The sequence below is a fragment of the Syngnathoides biaculeatus genome, chromosome 4 (assembly GCF_019802595.1).
Source record: "Syngnathoides biaculeatus isolate LvHL_M chromosome 4, ASM1980259v1, whole genome shotgun sequence".
Classification (NCBI taxonomy): domain Eukaryota; kingdom Metazoa; phylum Chordata; class Actinopteri; order Syngnathiformes; family Syngnathidae; genus Syngnathoides; species Syngnathoides biaculeatus.
In genome coordinates, this window is record NC_084643.1 from 16,904,734 (window position 1) to 16,928,784 (window position 24,051).

The 24,051-nt window shown below is 44.9% G+C and overlaps 2 protein-coding genes across 7 annotated transcripts in view; one reads left to right on the forward strand and one right to left on the reverse strand.

Annotated features, from left to right (window-relative positions):
- Nucleotides 1-5,273, reverse strand: part of rabl6b (RAB, member RAS oncogene family-like 6b) — a 40,027-nt gene extending 34,754 nt beyond the window's left edge. For all 3 annotated transcript variants that reach the window (XM_061816362.1, XM_061816360.1, XM_061816363.1), the window contains exons 1-5: nucleotides 5,122-5,273; nucleotides 2,143-2,511; nucleotides 1,045-1,179; nucleotides 636-683; nucleotides 8-60 (exon numbers count right to left, since the gene is read on the reverse strand). In XM_061816362.1, the coding sequence (XP_061672346.1) occupies nucleotides 8-60; nucleotides 636-683; nucleotides 1,045-1,179; nucleotides 2,143-2,272 (366 nt within the window). In that variant the 5' untranslated portion in view covers nucleotides 2,273-2,511; nucleotides 5,122-5,273. The remainder of the gene's footprint in view (nucleotides 1-7; nucleotides 61-635; nucleotides 684-1,044; nucleotides 1,180-2,142; nucleotides 2,512-5,121) is intronic.
- Nucleotides 5,274-17,819: 12,546 nt separating this feature from the next.
- LOC133499037 (TNF receptor-associated factor 2-like) overlaps nucleotides 17,820-24,051 on the forward strand; it is a 64,374-nt gene continuing 58,142 nt past the window's right edge. For all 4 annotated transcript variants that reach the window (XM_061816513.1, XM_061816514.1, XM_061816516.1 and 1 more), the window contains exons 1-3: nucleotides 17,820-18,188; nucleotides 20,555-20,633; nucleotides 20,914-21,012. In XM_061816513.1, coding sequence (XP_061672497.1) covers nucleotides 18,001-18,188; nucleotides 20,555-20,633; nucleotides 20,914-21,012 — 366 coding nt within the window. In that variant the 5' untranslated portion in view covers nucleotides 17,820-18,000. The remainder of the gene's footprint in view (nucleotides 18,189-20,554; nucleotides 20,634-20,913; nucleotides 21,013-24,051) is intronic.

A 24,051-nucleotide genomic window follows, 5' to 3' on the forward strand; every position in this document is an offset into this window, starting at 1 on the left:
ATATTACCTCTTGTGGTTCATTCTCTAGTTTCAAATTATCGCCACGCTTTTTCCCTTTGCCTGAAAGATGAAGAAATCACAAGCATTAGCTTTACACAAATGAAAGGGTATCCTTAGTCTGTCTGCTGGTTTAAGTTAGGGTTAACCCTAACCTTGACCTATGAGTGGAGCAAGCAGAACAGCAGTCTTTTCTTACAGTAGTACAGCTCACAGAAGCATGTTACTTCATTATGCGTCCAGTAAATAAACATTCCCGTCAGTAGGATAGCTCAATGTTTAGATGATCAGGGCTGCTATCTAAACAAAGCAAAAAACAGCCAAACCTAATATTGTAGCCCAACAGCAAGCCTTGTGAATACTGATTCTCAGTGGAGGACGGTGTGCCCTACCAACTGCACACAACAGGGTTTGCATTTCTACACACTGCGGTGGCGCTCACCTACACCTTCAGGAAGAGGATATTTTTGGCCTGAGATGAGTGCGAACGGTTCAGAAAAGAAATGATGAATGAGTGAGTACAGGGCACATAAAAAAAACACACATGGAGTCATGAGATTCAGCAGTTTGATCTGCGGTGATGAGGTCAGATTTAGCAAAAGCTTGATACCATGACACATTTTAGAGCCACCACTCACCTTTGTCAACCACGTCCCACACCTCTACCTTGACCACATCGTCAGTAGCTGAGAAACACGACACAAATTGGACTATAATTATTGGACTGCCGTGTTGGAGAAGACATTTCTTCTAACAAACTGATTATGAAAATACACTCACACAGATTCATTTATTGTTCTATTGTTTAGAACACTACAAGAGGAGGCATTTTTTTAAGTAAGTACAGAAACGCTACCAATGAACAAGTACCAGACTGAAGCTAAATCTAACTAGTTTACCTTGATATGGAGCCACTGGAATGAATAAAAAGGCAATATCACATGTAAATGTGTGTATACATGAGCAAGATAAATAAATAACCACATACTATAGCTATGTATAAAATTAACTAATTTCTTCTCTTCAAAATTAACAAAAGCCACCTACTTTTGTAATTCCAATGGATACTTGTGGCTTGGATCTCCTGGGTGGGAATGTACGCTTCCACAAACTTCTTGCCCTGCAGTCGATACCATAAAGTACTCTTTCCAGTGTTCCTATCGCCGCGGATGACGATTTTCACTTGAAAATGGGGATTTGAAAACATTTTTACATGATAAAACACACAACTAAAGAATTTAAATAACTCCAAGGCAATTATGTGTTAATGCCCAATTGTTTGGCTAAATAGCAAAGGTACATGAAAATGTACTTTAAAAACTGACTGAATTTTTACATTTATGTAATTTTCTTTCTGTGCATTTACAATATAAGAGGAAGATGTAGAAATTTTGATATCCGGAGTAAAGGTGTGCATGTGTCAACCAGACCAAGAGAAGCTCATCCATGTTTTTATCTCAAGTAAACTTGACGATTGTCTTCTGACCAGACTCCCCAAATATAGCAGGAAACAGCTGCAGCTCATTCAGAATGCTGCAGCTTAGGTTCCGACCAGAAAAAAGAGGTCAGAGGATATTACTCCAATTCTAAAATCTTTACACTGGATTTCGGTTAGCTTTAGAATAAATTTCAAAGTTATGTTACTGGTTTATAAATCAATAAATGGTTTAGGTCCTGAATACATGAAAGAAATGCTAATGGAATATAAACCCAGTCGGGCTCTAAGATAGACAGACTAAGGTCAAATAGTGGAGCAGGGTCCAAAGCAAACTTGGTGAAGCAGCATTTAGCTGTTATGATGCAGGCAAATGGAATACGTTCCCAATCGTGAATGTTTTTAAATCCAAATTTAAAACTTGTTTTTTTACCTCATGCTTTTTAAAAGTATTTACATTTTTAAATATTTCTTGCACTGTACATTGTTTTAATTGTACTTTTAGCATTTGTATTTAATTTCTCTGTATTAAATGTTTATTTCTGTTCTTAAATGCTTTTAATCATGTCAACCATGTTGTGTATGAAATGCACTGTATAAATAAATTTGCTTTGCTCTTCACATACAATTTAGTTCCGATTGAAATTACGATTGCTCAGACATGTTGGTAGTCTAGCTTCCAAACAGAAAGGATTTGTTTGAATGCTTACTATTGTACTGGACCCCTTTAGCGAAGCGTCTTTGCAGACTTTGGTTCATGGACTGCAGGCCAGCAGGAATGTTCTTGTCCTTCAACTGGCCTGGCTCAGATCCCACCAGTTTCTTCAAGGCCGAAAACATGTTTTTAATTTGTCAGGAACCTATGCTATGACCTGATACCACTAAGGTGGACAGTGAGCTTTTCCAGAAACAATTTTTTACACAGCAAACTAAGAGAAATTTGCAACAGTGAGTCTGAGTGAATTGCTAATTGTCCACACTCTTATTATCTGCGATACTATATTTGAATTGTTGTGTTTTCAGGCCAGTTGAACACGGAAGAGGTGATCATGCCGTTTACAGTAGAAAAGGCTTTCCATCTGTAAGGGAAATAAGAAAAAAAAAAAACAACAGGAAACATCAGGAGCAATGCCTATTCCTCAGGGGTTGAAATTAGTTCAGTTTACGATTAGTATAACGCTAATTAAATATGGACTATACATGCTCTTGCTGTGAATGTGTGGTTTTTGTACTTGTAAGCCGGCATCCACCCACATTTCGAAATTGATATTAATTGGCTGCAAATTGCCCACAGATGTGAATGTGACTCTTCTTCTTTTCCTTTCGGCTTGTCCCGTTAGGGGTCGCCACAGCGTGTCATCTTTTGCCATCTTAGCCTATCTCCTGCATCTTCCTCTCTAACCCCAACTGCCTTCATGTCTTCGCTCACCACATCCATAAACCTTCTTTTTGGTCTTCCGCTCGCTCTTTTGCCTGGGAGCTCCATCCTCAGCACCATTCTACCAATATACTCACTCTCTCGCCTCTGAACATGTCCAAACCATCGAAGTCTGGTCTCTCGAATCTTGTCTCCAAAACATCCAACTTTGGCTGTCCCTCTAATGAGCTCATTTCTAATCCTATCCAACCTGGTCACTCCGAGCGAGAACCTCAACATCTTCATTTCTGCCACCTCCAGTTCTGCTTCCTGTTGTTTCTTCAGTGCCACCGTCTCTAATCCGTACATCATGGCCGGCCTCACCACTGTTTTGCAAACTTTGCCCTTCATCCTAGCAGAGACTCTTCTGTCACATAACACACCAGACACCTTTCGCCAGCTGTTCCAACCTGCTTGGACCCGTTTCTTCACTTCCTGACCACACTCACCATTGCTCTGGATTATTGACCCTAAATATTTGAAGTCGTCCACCCTCGCTATCTCTTCTCCCTGTAACCTCACTCTTCCCCCTCCACTTTTCTCATTCACGCACATATATTCTGTTTTACTTCGGCTAACCTTCATTCCTCTCCTTTCCAGTGCATGTCTCCATCTTTCTAATTGTTCCTCTGCATGCTCCCTGCTTTCACTGCATATCACAATATCATCTGCGAACATCATGGTCCAAGGGGATTCCAGTCTAACCTCATCTGTCAGCCTATGCATTACCACTGCAAACAGGAAGGGGCTCAGAGGTGATCCCTGATGCAGTCCTACCTCCACCTTAAATTCCTGTCACACCTAAGGCACACTTCACCATTGTTCTGCTGCCATCATACATGTCCTGTACTATTTTAACATACTTCTCTGCCACACCAGACTTACGCATGCAGTACCACAGTTCCTCTCTTGGTACTCTGTCATAGGCCTTCTCGAGATCCACAAAGACACAATGTAGCTCCTCCTGACCTTCTCTGTACTTTTCCACTAGCATCCTCAAGGCAAATAAAGCATCTGTGGTACTCTTTCTCGGCATGAAACCATACTGTTGCTCGCAGGTACTTACTTCTGTCCTGAGTCTGGCCTCCACTACTCTTTCCCATAACTTCATTGTGTGGCTCATCAACTTTATTCCTCTATAGTTCCCACAGCTCTGAACATCCCCTTTGTTCTTAAAAATGGGAACTAGAACACAGATGTGAATGTGACTACTTTATTTATTTGTCTATGTGCAGTAATGGATATGTGACCAGCCCTAGGTGTACACTGGCCGTGCTATTGCCCACTCAGCTGTGACCCTTTAGGATTAGTGGTAAAAAAAAGTGAATGAGTGGACATTAAAATGGTGCATAAAAATAGATTTAAAAAAAAAAAGAATCAAAAATACATTTTGAAGTATGAACTGTATATGTAATAACACTCTCATTACAAGATAGTTCATATTCATAATAATGTTGTTTTTTTACAGACTAAAAGTAGACATCGGGACAGGTTGTTTGAGACCTACAAGTCAACACCCTGAGCACTGACTGTTGATTTGTCCTAGAGATAAGCGGTGCAGCACCCAAAACACCATTTAATTTACCCTGACGTCATCGTTGATTGCATGCGTGTACAATGTGCTGTGAACAGTATGCAACATTAAGAAACAAGTACTGGTAGTAGCATGGAGAATTTACCCTTATGGGTTAAAAACGAGGCACAAACCAATAATATGATGCAGCATCTCTTTAAAACGTCAGCACTTTACGGTTTTTTATTTATATATAGAAGCCAGATACTCCCGTTTTATATATAAACGGAAGAAGAAATTACATATTTGTTGAGTGATTTTTTTCAGCTTTATGTGGCACTTCATTCATAGGAAATGCTCCAGTTGTGCATTATACGCAAGCATTCGTATTATGACTCCTAATGTGATATTTTACATTTTTATTTTTGGTATTACTTTATTCTAAAATTCCATGTCCTGCAGCTCTCGTCAACGTAACCACCTAGCATTAGCTTTGCGGAGTGTTAGCTCGTTAAGAGACTTTAAGAATATTGAGGCAATTACGATTGTAAAATTGATCATTGTCGTATGTCATGGTCGAGCGTTACTCAAACCACGACCGATTTTAATCAACCTCTGAGACCAGGTAACGCTATCTTTAGTCTCCGATCAAATAAATGCCAGCTACACAATCCACATGAGCTTAGCTTCCCTTTGCAGACAAACATGTCGCTGCATTAGGTGACGACTTCTTATTGGCAATGGGGGAAAAATACTCACGGTAGTCAAAGAAGAGGAAGTGCAGTACCGAGATCTTGTTTTAATCACAGATCTTCCCCTAAATCGATATTGCGGCTACATTCCTTTGCAAGGATATTAGTGTCGCGTATGCATTGAAACGCGCAAGTAAAATACATTCGACTTCCCCTTACTCTTTCGCAATAAAGTTAGGAGGAAACGAGCGTGGTGAACTTTTATATATATATATATAAAAGTTCACCACAATATATATATATATATGTATATATATATATATATATATATATATATATATATATTATATATATATATAATATATATATATATATATATATACACACACACACACACACACACACACACACACACAAAGGTAGAGGTGGCGACATGCATACGAGGTTGGACATCAAAGGAGAAAAAGATCTCTACAGGTTGGACAGAGGAATAGAGATGGGAAGAATGTGCAGCAGGTAAGGATGATTAAGGTATAGAGATGGAAATGTGTTGACTGGTCTCAGTAGGGTGGCACACTCAGCTGGAACACGTTGGCCTCACAGTTCTGAGGTCTCGGGTTCGATCCCAGACCCACACGTGTGGAGTTTGGATGTTGAGTGAATCTGATAATCCAAACAGTAGCCAAAGTTAGATTATCCCAAATTCCTCTTTGACATGACACAATTAATGACAGAAAAGAGGACATGAGTAAAGACATCTTGGCTCAAGTAGTTGCAGATTTGATTTCAAGCCCCGGAAAAATCCAGTCTTTATCTCGACGAGACTACAGACGTTGCTCATCTAAGTCAACATCATAGAAACAGAAGAAAACCTGAAGGCTTTTCGAAAAAAAGCAACTTTTATGGAAACGACGAACAGAGAACAATAACTTCACAAACTTTCCCCTTCTTGACAATTGTGTAAGTCAGTCAAAGATGTGTTTGGAATCGGTGACATTTCTGTACCCATGGAACTGAAATAAGAAATTGCTATGCACTTGGATGAGCTTGCAAAATTTCTTGACGGATACTTCTCTGCACGAAACTCATATCCAGCATGGGTGGGACAGCAGTTCACGTTTGATGTTGATGCAGCAGAAGTCAATGATGATCATCAAATGGAAAAGTATCTAGTTATTGCCAAGAAACCCTTGGAATTTTTTTTACACCATTTGTTAAAATATACCTTTGCGGCCAATTTTTTTTTTCGAGTATTCTGGACATAAAATAAAGAAAAGAAACAGACTTTGCTGTGAAAATGACATGAGAGTAGCACTTGGGAAGGTGAAGCCATGCATAACTGAACTGGTCTCTCAAAGGCAACAGCAGAAGTTACACTTATTTGAAGGTATTTAATTTGTTGTGAGTCCATGCACTATATTGGTTTTCTTCTAAATGGTTCATTTTGAGGACCAGTAGAAAAACTCACAGTCTTGAATTTGAAAAAAAATCACATTTATTTTACACTAAAGTAGGGTTCGATGAATGTGCATTTGGAACTGGTGGGGTTTGGTAGCTCCAACAAGGTTGAGAACCACTGATCGAGAGAAAGCCTATGACAGAGTACCAAGAGAGGAACTGTGGTACTGCATGCGTAAGTCTGGTCTGGTGGACAAATATGTTAGAATAGGACAGATGTATGTGGGCAGCAGAACATTGGTGATGTGTGACAGAAGAATTTAAAGGTCAAGTGTCATCCCTATAAACATTGTAAAATAGATATTGCAATGAAAAATACATAAAACATGATTCACTTCAATGTCTATACAAAAAAAATAAATATGAGCGGAGAGTGTGTCGTCCATGTGCAAAGTTGCAGAAGTGTCATTCTACGACATCCAAGTGGTCACCATATTGCTGCATTCCCTGTTCGTGACGTCACCCGGACATTCGCCAATGAAAACACGCGGTGGACCCAACTATGGGAGACAAACACGCCCCTTCTGACACAACCTATTTTCGAAGAAGAGAACATCTCAAAACCGAGAAGAGAATATTACCCTATTGTTTTGAGCCATATTTAAATGATATGCGATCACGGCCAAAACTTCCGCGGCGGAGATGAGCCATCGCGGCTCATCGCAGCCAGCTGGTGTAGCTCATTTTCGGCGCCGAAGTGGCTTATCACAGAGCCGAGCCTGGGTGTTTTAGGGCGTTGTTCATAGCCGCCGCAATAGGCGATGAAAAACACCGTCAAGCTGGGGCGCTTTACGGCGTTGTCGTCGCACGCGGTTTAGCGCGGCATTGTCCGCATAATTCTTCAGAGCCTCCGCCGTCCGCAAGCCCGACACGCAGCCTTCGTCGAAGCCGTGACCGGCGGATGTGGCGCCTCAGCACGTCTGGCTCATTTTCGGCACCAAGGTGGCTTATCACGTAGCCGAGTCGGGCTGCTTTAGGGTATTATGGCGCTGTCGTCGCACACGGCTGAGTGTGGCATTGTCCGCAGCCTTCACGAGTGAGCCCGACGCCGTCCGACACGCTAATCGACATTTTCCACGCCTGTCATACGTACGGGGATCTTTTGTTACGTTATGAGAAACTATTATTTTTTTAGTAGCTGTATACACACCTACCTGTCATTTGGAACCCATGAAGCTCTCGTCCTCTGTACCAGTGCAATCCATATTTTTCATGACGAACCGGGTCTCTCGTAAACTTATGAAGGGTAAATCCATCCTCCCGAATGTTCAAGCAATGTCCAGCAATACAACGAGCCGGCATTTTGGCTAACACGAAGGAATGCGCTACCTTCCCGGAGGTAAAACTAATGGAAACAAACGAGTCCACTTAGGGGGCGCTTCTGTACTTTACGTCACTTCCTGCTTCTTCTTGAAAACAAATCCCTCGAGAGGATTTTCATGGCGTGAGCTACAAAAAGCCATATACGTCAAAATCATCTTTTGTGGTGAAAAAACGCATGGGCCCATATTGGCTGCCATTTTTTCATTAATAACATACCAAAAATCATCCATTTCATGACAGTGGCCCTTTAAGGTGGAGGTAGGACTGCATCAGGGATCAGCTCTGAGCTCCTTCCTGTTTGCTGCAGAAATGGATGGGCTGACAGATGAGGTTACACTGGAATACCCTTGGACTATGATGTTTGCGGATGGTATTGTGATCTGCAGCGAAAGCAGGGAGCAGGGGGAGGAATAATTAAAAAGATGGAGACATGCATTGTAAAGAAGAGAAGTAAAAAAGAATACAGTATATCTGTGTGAATGAGAGGGGTTGAGGGGGGAGAGTGAGGCTCCAGGGAAAAGAGATAGCGAAGATGGACGACTTCAAATACTTGGTGTCAACAATCCAGAGCAAGGAACAACTGGCGGAAGGTGTCGTGTGGTATGTGACAGAAGAGTCTCTTGTAGAATGAAGGGCAAAGTTTATAAAACGGTAGTGAGGCCAGCCATGATGTACAGATTATAGACAGTGGCACTGAAGAGACAACAGGAAGCAGAGCTGGAGGTGGCGTAAATGAAGATGTTGAGGTTCTCTCTCTGCGGGAACAGGTTGGATAGGATTAGAAATTAGCTCATTAGAGGGACAGTCAAAGTAAGATGTTTTGGAGACAATGTTCGAGAGAGCAGACTTCGATGGTTTGGACATGTCCAGAGGTGAGAGGGTGAGTATATTGGTAGAAGGGTGCTGAGGATGGAGCTGCCAGGGAAAAGAGTGGGAGGAAGATAATAGAAAAGGTTGATGGATGTTGTACGAGAGGACATGAGGACAGTGGGTGTTCGAGAGGAAGATAACGGGAAAAGCCGAAACATAAAGACATAAAAAAAATTTTTTTGTCAAGAATCAACAACAAGTGGGACACAATCGTGAAGTGGAACAAAGTTTATTGGCTATTTTAAACTTTTAAAAAAAATAAAAACCTGAAAAGTGGGGTGTTCAATATTATTCACCCCCTTGGCATTAATATGTTGTAGCGCCATCTTTTGCTGCAATTACATCTGCAAGTTGCTTCATGTATGTCTATATGTTTTGTACATCGAGATACTGAAATTCTTGCTCATTCTTCCTTGCAAAACAGCTCGAGCTCAGTGAGGTTGGATGGAGAGGGTTTCTGAACAGCAGTCTTCAGCTCTGCCCACAGATTCTTGATTGGATTCAGGTCTCGACTTTGACTTGGCCATTCTAACAGCTGGATACGTTTATTTGTGAACCATTTCATTGTGGATTTGGCCTTATGTTTTGGATCATTGTCCTGTTGGAAGATACTGTTAATCTCCGTCCTAGTCTCAGGTCTTTCCAACAGGTTATCATTCAGAATGGTCCTGTATTTGGCTCCATTCATCTTCCCATCAATTTGAATTATCTTCCCAGTCCCTGCTGAAGAAAAGCAGGCCCAAACCATGAGGCTGCCACCACCATGTTTGACAGTGGGGATGGTGTGTTCAGGGTGATGAGCTCTGTTGCTTTTACGCCAAACATATTGATTTGCATTGTGGCCAAAATGTTCGATTTTGGTCTCATCTTAACAGAGCACCTTCTTCCACATGTTTGGTGTGTCTCCCAGGTGGCTTGTGGCAAATTTTAAATGAGACTTTTTATGGATATCATTGAGAAATGGCTTTCTTCTTGCCACTCTTCCATAAAGGCCAGATTTGTGCAGTGTACAACTGATTGTAGTCCTATGGAAAGACTCTCCCACCTCAGCTGTAGATCTCTGCAGTTAATCCAGAGTGATCATGGGCCGCTTGGCGGCATCTCTGATCAGTCTTCTCCTTGTTCGAAGTGAAAGTTTAGAGGGACGGCCGGATCTTGATAGATTTGCTGTGGTCTGTGGCGCGTTCCATTTCAACATGTTTGCTTGCAATGTGCTCCCTGATATGTTTTAAGCTTGGGAAATCGTTTTGTATCCAAATCCAGCTTTAAACTTCTCCACAACAGTATATCGGACCTGCCTGGTGTGATCCTTGATCTTCATGATGCTCTCAGCACTTTAAACAGAACCCTGAGCCTATCACAGAGCAGGTGCATTTATATGGAGACTTGATTACACACAGGTGGATTCCATTTCTCATCATCAGTCAACAGTGGATCATTGAGACATCCTCACTGAACTTCTAGATTGAGTTTGCTGCATTGAAAGTAAAGGGGCCGAATAATATTGTACGCCCCACTTTTCAGTTTTTTATTTATTAAAAAAAGTACAAAATATCCAATAAATTTCTTTCCACTTCATGATTGTGTCACACTTGATTCTTGACAAAAAATGAAAATTTTGTATCTTTATGCTTGAGTTCTTTATGTTCAATCCCGTACCCCTCTGGGTGGAGTTTGCACGTTCTCCCTGTGCCTGTGTGGGATTTCTCCGGGCACTCCGGTTTCTTCCCACATCACAAAACCATGCAATATTAATTTGACACTCTAAATTGCCACCAGGTGTGATTGTGAGTGCAGCTGTTTGTCTCGAAGTGGCCTGCGATTGGCTGGCAACCAGCTCAGGGTGTACCCCGCCTCCTGCCCATTGACAGCTGGAATAGGCTCCAGCACTCCCCTTATATATATATATATATAAAATATTATGCGTGTGTTTGTGCATGTGCGTAAGGGAACAAGGCTGTAATATTAGAACTTGACTCAAACATCACTGTGGTAATCACAGTGGATTGGAGCAACAGCATCTATTGTGGAAATCGAAAACACAGGTTTAAAAATAGATTGCGAATTTAATTTGTAAAAAGGAAAGTAGCGAATGGTATCAAATTATTATAAGACTTAAAATACCATTACTTATTAACATAAATACTGGAGTTAAAGTAAAACGTATGCTTCATTAAAACTACTCTGACAAGTACGATTTATCCAAAATCTAACTTGAGTAAATATAGCGGATTCCTACCCACCTCAGGTCGCAGGACACTAAAAAAACAGGCCACAAATTGCTCCCAGGCCATAGTTTAGACGCCACCGTCCTAAACACAGTAAGAAAAACATTTATCAGATTAAAGTCCATGGATTTTTTTATGCCTATTTCAATGGTATGTACTTTTCTGTTTTCATGAGTGTTTACAGCAACTAGTGTATGTGGCACCTTTATTGTGATGACAAATATTGAAATATTTGGCTGAAGCATTTACAATTAAAAAACATAACATATTTTGTTGCAAACCTATTTCCACGGTCAGGAGGTTTACTTAAAATGTATTCCCATACAGTTAATGGTCACCTGTGAAAAACGTAGTCATTAACGTAATCCAAGTACCACCATATTATTGTAATTTTACTTGATTAATTTCAATTATTTTTGGATTACTCTAATACCAAATATGAAGAAAATAAAACATATTGATATATATTTCCTGTCTTGTTCAAGTAACGCTCAGTATGCATGCTATTGGAATGTGGAACCTGAACACTGGGAACCCGGAATTCAAATCCAAAACTTCACAACTGTGAGACAGACAGAACTGAATGGACTGGTGAGCACATCTGTCTCACAGTTCTGAGCACACAGGTTTAAATCAAGCCTCACCTGTGTGGAGTTTGCACGTTCTCCACATAGCTGTGTGTGTACTCCGGTTTCCTCCCACATCCCATTGTTTGTTTATATGTGCTCTGCAACTGGTTGGTGATCATTTCAGGGTAGGGATCGCAACCGGTTACAAATAAGCGGTTATAACCGGTTTTCGGTTTACAAAAAAAAAAAGAAACCGTTGTGGTGTTTACATAATTCACCCGCGGAACCTCGAGTTGGGGTGCGGGGTTCCGCACGGACTGTTTTTGTTGTTGCGCTTCCGGAGGAAAGGTTAACAGAGTTCCCGCCGTTATGCAAGTAGTTTGGTGATGTCGAACAATAAAGCAAGTTCTGTTCCTGTGTCCGACACTCCGCCTCCGACTCCTTTTCTCCGGCGCTACACTGGTGACCCCGACGTCAGTCCCGGCGTTTTCGAGACTGGAACGAACATGGCAACCGCCATCCTCAAATTGCCGGAGTTTTGTGAGACGTCCGCGGCAGCGTGGTTCGTACAGACGGAGGCTCAGTTCGCCCTCCGCGGGATCTCAGATGATTCCACACGTTACTACCACGTTGTCTCAGCACTCGGGAGCTCAACGGCGGCCAGAGCAGTGAACTTCATCACCTCTCCCCCGGCCCGAGATAAGTATGCTGGGATCAAGGCTCACCTTCTCAAGGTTTTTGAGCTTTCACGGCCGGAACGTGCCCGACGTCTGTTGGCTATTAATGGACTGGGGGACAGCAAACCTTCCGAACTCATGGAAATGATGCTAAACCTGCTGGGCACGGAAGAGCCCAATTTCATTTTCATGGAACTGTTTCTCAGGCATATGCCACCGCATGTTCAGACGGCGCTCGCGAACAGTACTGCCACTGAGCCCCGGGCCCTGGCCGAGGAAGCCGACCGTTTCTTCCTGGCAACCCAGCGCTTCTCCCCTGAGACGCTGGCCGCGACGCGCAGTTACTCACCTTCGGGCGCGGGGGTGGCATCCAGCAGGGGCCCTTTCGGCACCGACGGCCGTGCTGGCACAGGCTTGTGCTACTTCCATGCCCGTTTCGGTGCGAAAGCGAAGAGGTGCCGCGCCCCTTGCAACTACGACGCGTCGGGAAACGCCAAAGCCGTGAGCGTGGGCGCGAAGAGCCGGCTGCTGTTCGTCAAGGACAACCTTTCCGGGCGCAAATTCCTTTGCGACACCGGCGCCCAGAGGAGCGTGCTGACAGCCACTGCGGAGGACGCCGCTGGCGGGACTCATGGGCCACCCCTACTGTCCGCTAATGGCTCCCCTATCCGCTCTTATGGCATGAGGACTGTGGACTTGTGTTTCGGGAGTCAGCGCTTCTCATGGGACTTTGTCACTGCGGATGTCTCATTCCCTCTCCTCGGCGCTGATTTTTTTTTGTGCCCACGGGCTGCTGGTGGATGTTAAGAGGGGCCGTCTGGTGGATGCACTGACTTTTTCCACGGTCGCCTGCGTCCGCAATGAGGTGACTTATGGTGGTCTCTCCAGTTCGCTATCGGACGGCACCAAGTACCAACTCCTCCTTGGTGAGTTCCCTGGCTTGACACGGCCCACTTTCTCCTCTGCCACGACTAAACATGGGGTCGAGCACCACATTGAGACCAAGGGCCCCCCGATCCACGCGAGGGCCCGACGGCTTGATCCCGAGAAGCTAGCAGTCGCTAAGTCCGAGTTTGCCAACATGGAGCGTCTGGGCATCGTCCGCCGCTCGGATAGCCCGTGAGCCTCGCCACTACACATCGTCCCTAAACCGAGTGGTGGGTGGCGACCGTGTGGTGACTACCACCGCCTTAACGACGCCACTACGCCCGACCGCTACCCTGTTCCACACATTCAGGACTTCTCAGCCCACCTGGCAGGCAAAATCTTGTTCTCCAAGGTCGACCTGGTGCGCGGGTATCACCAGGTTCCCGTGCACCCCTCAGACGTTCCCAAGACAGCTGTAATCACTCCGTTTGGACTGTTCGAGTTTCTGAGGATGCCGTTTGGTCTTAAAAACGCGGCACAATCTTTCCAGCGTTTAATGGATTCTGTGCTCAGGGACTTGCCATTTGTGTTCGTCTATTTGGATGACATCCTCGTCGCCAGCTCCTCGGAGGATGAACATCTGATGCACCTCCGCGACCTCTTCGCAAGACTTGAGCAGCATGGCCTGATCATCAACCCGGCGAAGTGTGTTTTCGGGGTGCCCTCTATCCAGTTCCTCAGGCACCTCATAGACAAGAACGGCGCCGCCCCCCTTCCGGCAAAGGTGGAGGCCGTCTCCGCTTTTCCCCGACCTCGCTCGGCTCGGGGCCTCCGGGAGTTCCTGGGGATGGTGACTTTCTACCACCGGTTCATCCGCCGGGCGGCCCACATCATGCGCCCGCTCTATGAGGCTCTGAAAGACAAGGCCCCCAACTGGGACGTTGAATGGACGGCCGAGAGGATGGAAGCCTTCGAGGCTACGAAGGCCGCAGTGAGTCGTGCCGCTATGCTGGCCCACCCGACCCACGGGGCCCCTGTCGCTTTCACTACGATGCATCGGACTACGCTGTTGGAGCCGTATTCGAACAGTGGGTCGGCGGCGCCTGGCAACCGCTTGCCTTTTTCAGCCGTCAACTGGTCCCCAGGGAGCGCAATTACAGCACGTTCGATAGAGAGCTCCTCGGCCTCTGGCTGGCGATCCGCCACTTCCGCTCCCTATTGGAAGGCCGTGAGTTCACGGCATATGTGGACCATAAACCCCTCACTTTCGCCATGTCCAAGGTGGCCGAGCCGTGGTCCGCCCGCCAGCAACGCCAACTGTCGTTCATCTCTGAGTACACTACGGACATCCAACACATCGCCGGCAAATCCAATGTGGTCGCGGACTGCCTCTCCAGGGCGATTGTCGGCACTGTGCATCTGGGTCTCGACTACTCCCGCATGAGCGCAGACCAGGCCTCGGACCACGGGGTGCAGGCCCTCAAGACTTCTGACACGGGTTTGCGCCTGGAGGAAGTCGCGGTTGGTGACTCGGGCGTCAGGTTGCTGTGCGACCTCTCAGCTGACCAGCCTCGGCCGCTGGTCCCTGCAAACTGGCGAAGAGCTGTTTTCGAGGCGGTCCACAACCTCTCCCACCCGGAAGGAAACCGTCCGTGAGGCTGGTGGCCCAGAAGTTCGTGTGGCGCGGTCTCAAGAAAGATGTGCAGGCCTGGGTCGACTCGTGCGTGGCCTGTCAGCGGGCTAAGGTGCATCGCCACACAAAAGCCCCCTTGGAGCCCTTCGCTGTCCCCGAGAGGAGGTTTGACCACGTCAACGTCGACTTGGTAGGTCCACTTCCTCCCTCGCACGGATTCACCTACTTGCTCACCATGGTGGACAGGACGACCCGCTGGCCCGAAGCCGTTCCCCTCTCCTCGACAACGTCGTCAGACGTGGCCCGGGCGTTCATCGGCACGTGGGTTGCACGCTTCGGGACACCGTGCGACCTTTCCTCAGATCGTGGCCCTCAGTTTACCTCTGAACTCTGGAACGCAGTCGCTGAGAGTTTGGGGGTCAAGCTGCACCGCACTACCGCCCATCACCCCCAGGCGAACGGTCTTTGCGAGCGGTTCCACTACTCCATGAAAGCAGCCCTGCGTGCCGGCTTGACGGACGGCAACTGGTTGGATAAGCTCCCGTGGGTCATGCTCGGCCTCAGGTGCGCCCCCAAGGAGGACCTGTTGTCCTCATCCGCCGAACTCGTCTACGGCCAGCCACTGCGCGTCCCCGGCGAATTCATCCCGGACGCCACAGCGCCCTGGTCCGCAGCCAGGCAACGGTCCTCCCTGCTGGAGGCCGCAAAAGGGTTTGCGCCGGTTCCCACGTCGCAACATGGCACCCCAGCTGCCCGGCTGACCCGTCACCTGCGCTCTGCGGATTTTGTTCGTCATGACGCCCACCGTGGACCTCTCCGCCCCCATACGACGGGCCGTTCAGGGTCCTGGAGCACGGGGATAAGAGCCTGCTCGTGGACATTGGCGGCAGACCCGAGACTGTTTCCGTGGACAGGGTCAAACCCGCTCACCTGGACATTGCCCAGCCTTTGGGGTTGGCCCTCCCCCCGCGCCGGGGTCGTCCCCCTTTGCCCTGTGCCCCTGCGCCTGCCGGGGTACCCTTGACCCCGCCTGAGCCCTTGTCCCGTGACTCAATGGACAGTGCGGCCCCGCCCCCCTCGGCCCCTACAGTGCACACCCGCCGGGGTCGGGTCATCATCCCTCCACGGCACAAGGATTTTGACTATGGGTGAATTCTGGGGGGGCTTGTGTGGTGTTTACATAATTCACCCGCGGAACCTCGAGTTGGGGTGCGGGGTTCCGCACGGACTGTTTTTGTTGTTGCGCTTCCGGAGGAAAGGTTAACAGAGTTCCCGCCGTTATGCGAGTAGTTTGGTGATGTCGAACAATAAAGCAAGTTCTGTTCCTGTGTCCGACACTCCGCCTCCGACTCCTTTTCTCTGGCGCTACACCGTAATCGGACTTTCGAAGTAATCGGACTTTCGAAATCGGTTAAAATTTCCAATCATTTTTCCCGGTTCCGGTACTCCACATTGCGATATTTTTTCAACATCATTTCCACTTTTTTCAAGTTTTGCTGTGAGAGTAAAGTTGGACTCAAAAGAATATTCAGTTAAGTCAAAGAAATATCAAACATGGCATCGAGGAAACGCTTGGTATACTTTCATGCCCTTTCTGAAAGTCCGAAAGAAGAATGTTAACATTAAAACATTTTTACAAAATAAATAAAAATTTCACTTACACGAGTGCGTTGTTGAAAGCCACATTCAACAAGCTTGTTTGTCAATATTGTATACAAATTACCCGTGGAGTAAATTAACGATTGATAGTGTAGCGCAGGAGAAAATGATTCGGAAGCGGAGTGTCGAACACAGGAACAAAACTTGTTTTATTGGCAGACATCAAAACACTACTCGCATAACGGCGGGAACTCTGTGAACTCGTCACTCCGGAAGAGCAACTACAAAAACAGTCCGTGCGGAACACCCCACCCCAACTCGAGTTCCCGCGGGTGAATTATGTTAACGCCACAATGGTACCCGTTTTAAAACCGGTTAATCGGTTTTATCCTACAGGTGTTCAGTTCAAACCGGTTATGAAAGTAAGCGGTTTTTTGCGATCCCCAGTTCAGGGGTTTCCATGCTGCCTGCATGTAGTTTGGTGGGATAGGCTCCAGCATACCCACAACCCTAGTTAGGATAAGTGGAGTAGAAAATGGATGGATTAATGTGAGACAGACATGTGTTACCTAGCTTCATGGCAAAGATTTTAGATTTTTAAATCCTCCTAACCTCTAGCATGACTCAGCTGTGTGAAACCAAGTGAAATGGAGAAAAAAGAGGAAAAAGTAATTTAACTCCTCCCTTTACTGACACCACACACACACACACACACACACACACACACACACACACACACACACACACCACACACACACACACACACACACACACACTCATAATTCATCAATAATTAATTATTATAAATAATTGTAGCTGTAATCTGATTACATGTCTTTTTCTGTAACGGTGATGGAATATAGGACAGTGACAGTGTTCTACTCACTTCTGTTCTGAGAACTCTGGTTCAAATTAGGCCTCACCAGTGTTGAGTTTGCATGTTCTGCGTGTTTTCTTCATGGAGAACCTGCAGGTATTCCGGTTTCCTCCCACATTAAAAAAACATGCAATGTTATTTACTCTAAACTCCCCATAGGTGTGGATGTAAGTGTGAATGATTGTCGATATGTGCCTTGGCGACCAGTTCAGGGTGTACCTCACTTTTGCCCAGAGTCACCCGCACGCCCCCAAATCGAGTAAGGATGACCGGTAGACAAAATGGACAGATGGATGTAATGATGTTCATATTTTGTTCTGATTATATAATCTTGTTACATGTATTCCGTTTGTCCCAAAGTCTGTCTGTTTACATCCTTCCATCCATAGTCGAAGTGCACATTTAGACACGCACAACCATTCACACTCAGATTCACACGGGTAATGAATGGGAATTGAAGCCATGCTTGCCGCACCAAAGTCAGGGGTGTGTGCCACAACACCATTAGTGACTTGATGAGTTTGAGTATGAGTTTGAAGGCATATATGACACATCCAACATGGCAAAAGTGCTGACGTAACGCAGCAACTGACTAACCATTGGCTAATCTCACGTCCATCCAGTCAGCTTCCTGATTCTCTTCTTGGGCCTACTCCCCCTAGAGGTAGAGAAAATAATGCACCAGTGAACGCAGAATCCACCAACTCTCCAGCATCCTCGTCTCGTACTTGGAACACATGAAAACGCGATCCCATTTGTATTCACTTTTTAACTGTGTTTGCTACTTTGCTTTCTTGAACACCCCTCACTCAGTGAGAGTACCCAGATATTGTTGAAGGGGAATAATGGCTGCTCAGGAGCCGTCTCCACCATCTTCCCTGGAAGGAAACAAACCAGGCTTCCCAAAGACAATTTTGGCCAACAACCTGGAGGACAAACATTTATGTAATTCTTGTCTGAAAATTCTACGAAGGCCCTTACAGGCGCAATGTGGCCACCGCTTTTGTTCGTACTGTTTCAACAAAATAGTGAGGTGGGTGGAGTGCCGTGGTTGCTAACGAGCTAGCAGCCTTAGATTAATTTCGACCTGGCCACTAAGCCTTCTTAAAACAATTTAACGCTTCTATGTGTACTGCCACAGGCGATGAGCTACGTGTGTAAATGTAGTATTTAACCATAGAAACACCTATTTTCAATTTAGTGTACGGATGTTTCTTTAATCACAACTTTATTCCTTTTAAACGTGGACTTTGGGTACAATGTCCCAATTTTCACGTTAACTATGATTTTTTTTTTTAAAGGAACCACATTTAGCGAAATAGAACGTGCCTAAAGTGTTGCGGTATATTATTTTTGATTTTGTGTTACGGTGTATTATTTTAGATTTGGGTTTAATTTGTGTATTCATCGACCGATGTTTAAATAATTTATTTTAATTTACTAACGTTGTTCTTTCGATCTAAAAAAGTTCAGAAAATAGTGCTTCTGCTTATTCATATTTGCTTTTTTAGTTGTACTGTAACATTTTTAGGTTTTGTTTTGTGTCTCTATTAGATGAATAATAGATTACACTTTTTTATTTGATCATTGTTACAGAAAAATAACGAGCAATTTTGTATCCCTCTATTACATGACGAATAGATCAGACTATTTTGTCATTATTCCAGAAAAATAACAAGCAAATTAAAAATCTATTTGTCAGTCTGTTATAAAAAGCACATGGAACAAAATTAGACTTCACAGTGAATATTAGAGATGTATTCAACAGTACATTGGTTATGTTATATTACAGTGTACAGATGTTAAGTGTTATTTTAGGAAGTGTAGCGTGGGTTTCTAAGACAAGCCATTTATGCTTTATATATATATATAGGCGGGCAGCACGGTAGGCTCAGCTGGTAAAGCTTTGGCCTCACAGTTCTGAGGTCCTGGGTTCAATCCCAGACCTGCCTGTGTGGAGTTTGCATCTTCTCTCTGTGGGTTTTTTCCGGGCACTCCGGTTTCCTCCCACATCCCCAAAACATGCAATGTTAATTGGACACTATAAATTGCCCCTAGGTGTGATTTTAAGTGCGGCTGTTTGTCTCCATGTGCCCTGCGATTGGCTGGCAACCATTTCAGGGTGTACCCCGCCTCCTGCCCGTTGACAGCTGGGTTAGGCTCCAGCACTCCCAAGACCTTTGATAAGAAAATGGATATATAGACGGCACTGTGTTAGAGCTATAGTGTGGGCTCACAGTTCTGAAGACCAGGGTTCAAAACCCGGCCCCGTCTGTGTGGAGTTTGCATGGTCTTCCCATGCCTGCATGGATTTTCTCTGGGCAATACCAAAAACATCCATTGATTGGAAACTCTAAATTGCCCCTCGGTGTAATTGTGAGTGCGACTGTTGTCTTTCTCCATGTGCCCGGCGATTGGCTGGTAACTAGTTCAGGGTGTACCCTGCCTTCTGCCCGTTGACAGCTGGGATAGAGTCCAGCACTCTCACGACCCTTGTGAGGATAACCGGCTAAAAAAATGAATGGATGAATCTTAATTTTAAAAAAATCGTGACAACCTCTTCACACTGAGTATTATGGGATTTGTCTATCTAGCTGTTATGCAAGGTCGCTGATGGTGTCATGATACACACGCCCGAATTTGGTGAAGCCAGCATGTGATCGATTCCCACTCAGTGATGGTGTTGGTATGTAACCTGTGACTTTCTGGCACCCAGTTTAGGATTTGGTCCCTCTTTCACCCGAAGTTAGCTGGCATAGGCTCCCGCATCCCTTGTGAGGGTGAGTGTCTTGGAAGATGGATGGATATCTGTAATGCATTTGTCAGGATAAAATTATTTTGTATATGAATATGTAAATCGATTAATATTCATGAATATATCATATTTGTAGGATTTTCTGGGTACAATTACCTGTCACTTATTCTTATACAATAATGCAAAGCATCACTGGGGACAGCAAAGCTCATGTACCTTTATGTAGCAAATTGTAGATGCCTTAACAATACAAAACATATCCATCCATCCATTTCTGAGCTGCTTATCCTCACAAGGGTCACAGGAGTGCTAGAGCCTATCCCAATTGACACCGGGCAGGGTGCAGGGTACACCCTGAACTGGTTGCCAGCTAATCACAGGGCACATGCAGACAGACAACAGTCGCACTCACAATCACCACTAGGGGCAATCACCAAATAATGCATGTTTTTGGGATGAGGGAGGACATTGGGGCGCCTGGATAAACCCACACAGGCACAGGGAGAACATGCAAACTCCACACATGTGGAGCTTGGATTTGAACCCCAGTCCTCAGAACTGTGAGGCCAATGCTCTAACCAGTTGCTCCACCGTATCGCCTCCAAAACACATATTTGTGCAATAATAATGTTTTGTTCGTGTAGCTCTGGACCCGAGAAATGCAACGCTTGCATCAAAGAAGACTTGTTTGAGGAACCCACCTCGATTCTCAAACAAGGAGGCGTAAGTACATTTTTAACCTTAATTGTGTCTCTCAATTATCGGAAACTTTTACATACATTAAATGTAGGAATGTAGAGTCATGTAAAGAGCAGTACTGCATCACTGTTCATTTACAGTGTAATGTGTTAACACAACAAAAACTGGCTACTTACTGCTTATGGTAGCTTACTGAATGTATTATGAAACCGGAATATGTTGCAGAGTCCCGGAACCCGTCACAATGTAACATAAAATACACATCTAACTGTTAATTGACAAGATCCCCTGCTCTTCCTCTTAGGCTTTTCCAGACAATGCAGCTCGGAGAGAAGTGGAGGCCTTGGAAGCCATTTGCCCCAATGAAGGATGTACATGGACAGGGAGTATTAAAGATTTTGAGGTGCATGGTAGAGCAAGGACTTTGACTAAATACTGATTATATTACTGGTGACGAATACAAGCCAATTTTGGCCTCACCTATAGAGTATTCTCATGCAGTGAATCTATGCATATACTGTATGATGCATAAAGCTGAAACCATACCTTTTCGATCCTGTATGCTTTGCATACGAGTACTCCCCCCCCCCCACTGTCTGAAATGAAATTACACAAAAATTTTCCTGTTTTAGGTCAAATTAGGACAAGGAAAATTATTTTTAGCTATTAAAATACCAGAAAAAAATGTTTTTTTTTTTTAAAGGCATTAAGTCATTACTTTCTTCAAAGTCAGAAGTCTATGTACATTTCATTACTATTAGGTACCATTGCCTTTAAACTGTGATTGGACATATAGATGTTGAAATATTTTGGATATGCTTCTCACAATAGTTGTTAGGAAATTTGCTCCATTCCTCCCGTTAGAACTTGTGTGATTGAGCCAGTTTTGTGGTCCACCTTTCTCTCAAATAATTTTTCAGATCTTTGAATACCTTTTCAAGAAGATTGAGATCAGGGCTTTTTGCTGGCCAGCCAAGAACATTAACTTTATCCTCCAGCCATTTTGTAGTCAGTTTGGCAGCATGCTTTGGGGCCCCTGTCAATTTGGAAGACCTATATGCACTAAAGATGGTTGATGTCTTGAGATGTTGCTTCAGTATTTCCACATATGTTCACGCACCCAAACACCCACACACAAAAATACACACACATACACGTTCTTTCGTCATAATCACATCTATTTTGTAAAATGCACCAAACCCCATCCATCTATCCATCCATTTTCTGAGCCACTTATCCTCATGAGGGTCGTGGGAGTGCTGGAGCCAATCCCAGCTATCATCGGGCAGGAGGCAGGGGACATCCTGAACTGGGTGCCAGCCAATTGCAGGGGACACGGAGACAGACAACAGTCACACCAAGGTTGAATTTAGAGAGTCACCTTGGAAACAGTTGTCCCAGCTCTTTTCGGGTAATTGACCAGGTCGTGTCGTGTCGTCCTGGGCTGATTCCTCACCTTTCTAAGGATCATTGAGACCCCATGAGGTGATATCTTACATGGGGCTCCACTCCGATTGAGATTGACCATCATGTTTAGCTGCTTCCATTTTGTAATGATTGCTCCAACAGTGGACCTTTTTTCACCAAGCTGCTTGGGAATTTCTCCGTAGCCCTTTCCAGCTGTTCAGCAAGCAGTCGTATGGTTGCAAGCGCATTTAACGAAAAAAGCAACGAGTATCACACACGACAGTGTGGCAAAACTTGTCAAGTTTAAAAAAAAAACAAAAAAAAAACGGGAATTGTTTTGGATCAGGCAAGATGTGGTCGAAGACGTACATGCAGCATGTTAGAGAAGCAATAGAGTATATTCTCGAAATAAAAATGGTTGATGTCATGAAACATTTATTTTTCCGATCTATGGAGACTTATGGGACACCCTGTAGTTGACTGTCCAGTCAGCAAATGATTGAGATGGATAGGCGTGCTGCTCTGTTGGCATTGTTTTTTATCTTAATTTTAAATCCACACCGACAAAAGCGTTTGCGTGTCCGATTAAGCCACCTCCCCTTGCTGGTCTGTCACCCTACGCTGCTACGTAACTCTGCTATTTTGTAGGCTGCTTTGTCTTGCTAAGGTTTGGTTTCCTGAGTATCTGAAGATTTTTGTAATCGATTAAAGGTCTTTGCCAATGAGCAGGAGGACAATTTCAAATGGAGACACGTAAACCAGATAATGCAGCCCTATGGGAGCACAAGCAAGTGCAATCTGTAGGCCGATCCCAAGCTAAATGCAGAGGGTTGCTTCAGGAAGGGCATCCGGCGTAAAAACTGTCCCAAACAAATATGAGCGTTCATCTAAAGTCACATACTGAATTGGTCATGGCCCAGGTTAACAATGGCCGGCACCGCAAACCTGAAGGGTATCACTGGAAATTCAGCTACTTTGGATCAAAGAACGAGGAGGGAATTCACGCAGCCGACAACTGAGTGTAGGGACTTTGAATGTTGGGTGTATGACAGGAAAAGCTCAAGAGTTGGTTGACATGATTATCAGGAGAAGGGTTTTGATATATTGTGCATCCAAGAGAGCTGGTGGAAAGGTAGTCAGGCTACAAGTTTAGGAGCAGGGTTTAAATTATTTCACCATGGAGTAGATGGGAAGAGAAATGGAGTAAGTAGGGGTTATTTGAAAGGAAGAGCTGGCTAAGAATTTCTTGGAGGTGAAAAGACTATCAAATCGAGTGATGAGACTGAAATTTGAAATTGAGGGTGTTATATATAATGTGGTTAGCGGCTACGCCCCACAGGTAGGATGTGACCTAGAGATGAAAAAGGAATTTGGGAAGAAACTAGATGAAGTAGTTCTGAGCATCCCAGACAGAGAGTTGTGATTGGTGCAGATTGGAATGAACATGTTGGTGAAGGAAACAGAGGCAATGGGTAAGTACGGAATCCAGGAAAGGAACTTTGAGGGAAAGATAGTTGTGGACTTTGCGAAAAGGATGGAAATGGCTGTAGTGAACACTTATTTCCAGAAGTGACAGAAAGATAGAGTGACCTACAAGAGCGGAGGTAGAAGCACGCAGGAAGATTATATTTTGTGCAGGCGATGTAATCTAAAGGAGGTTACTGACTGTTAGGTAGTGGTAGGGGAGAGTCTAGCTCGACAGCAGAGGGTGGTGGTGCGTAGGATGACTCTGGTGGTGGGTAGGAAGATTAAGAAGACAAAGGCAGAGCAGAGAACCATGTGGTGGAAGCTGAGAAAGGAAGAATGTTGTGCAGCCTTTCGGAAAGAGGTGAGACAGGCTCTCGATGGACAGGAGAAGCTCCCAGAAGACTGGACTACTACAGCCAAGGTGATCAGAGTGACAGGCAGGAGAGTACTTGATGTGTCTTCTGATAGGAAAGGGGAGAAGGAGACTTGGTGGTGGAACCCCAAAATACAGGAAGTCATACAAGGAAAGATATTAGTGAAGAAGAAGTGGGACACTGAGAGTGGTGCA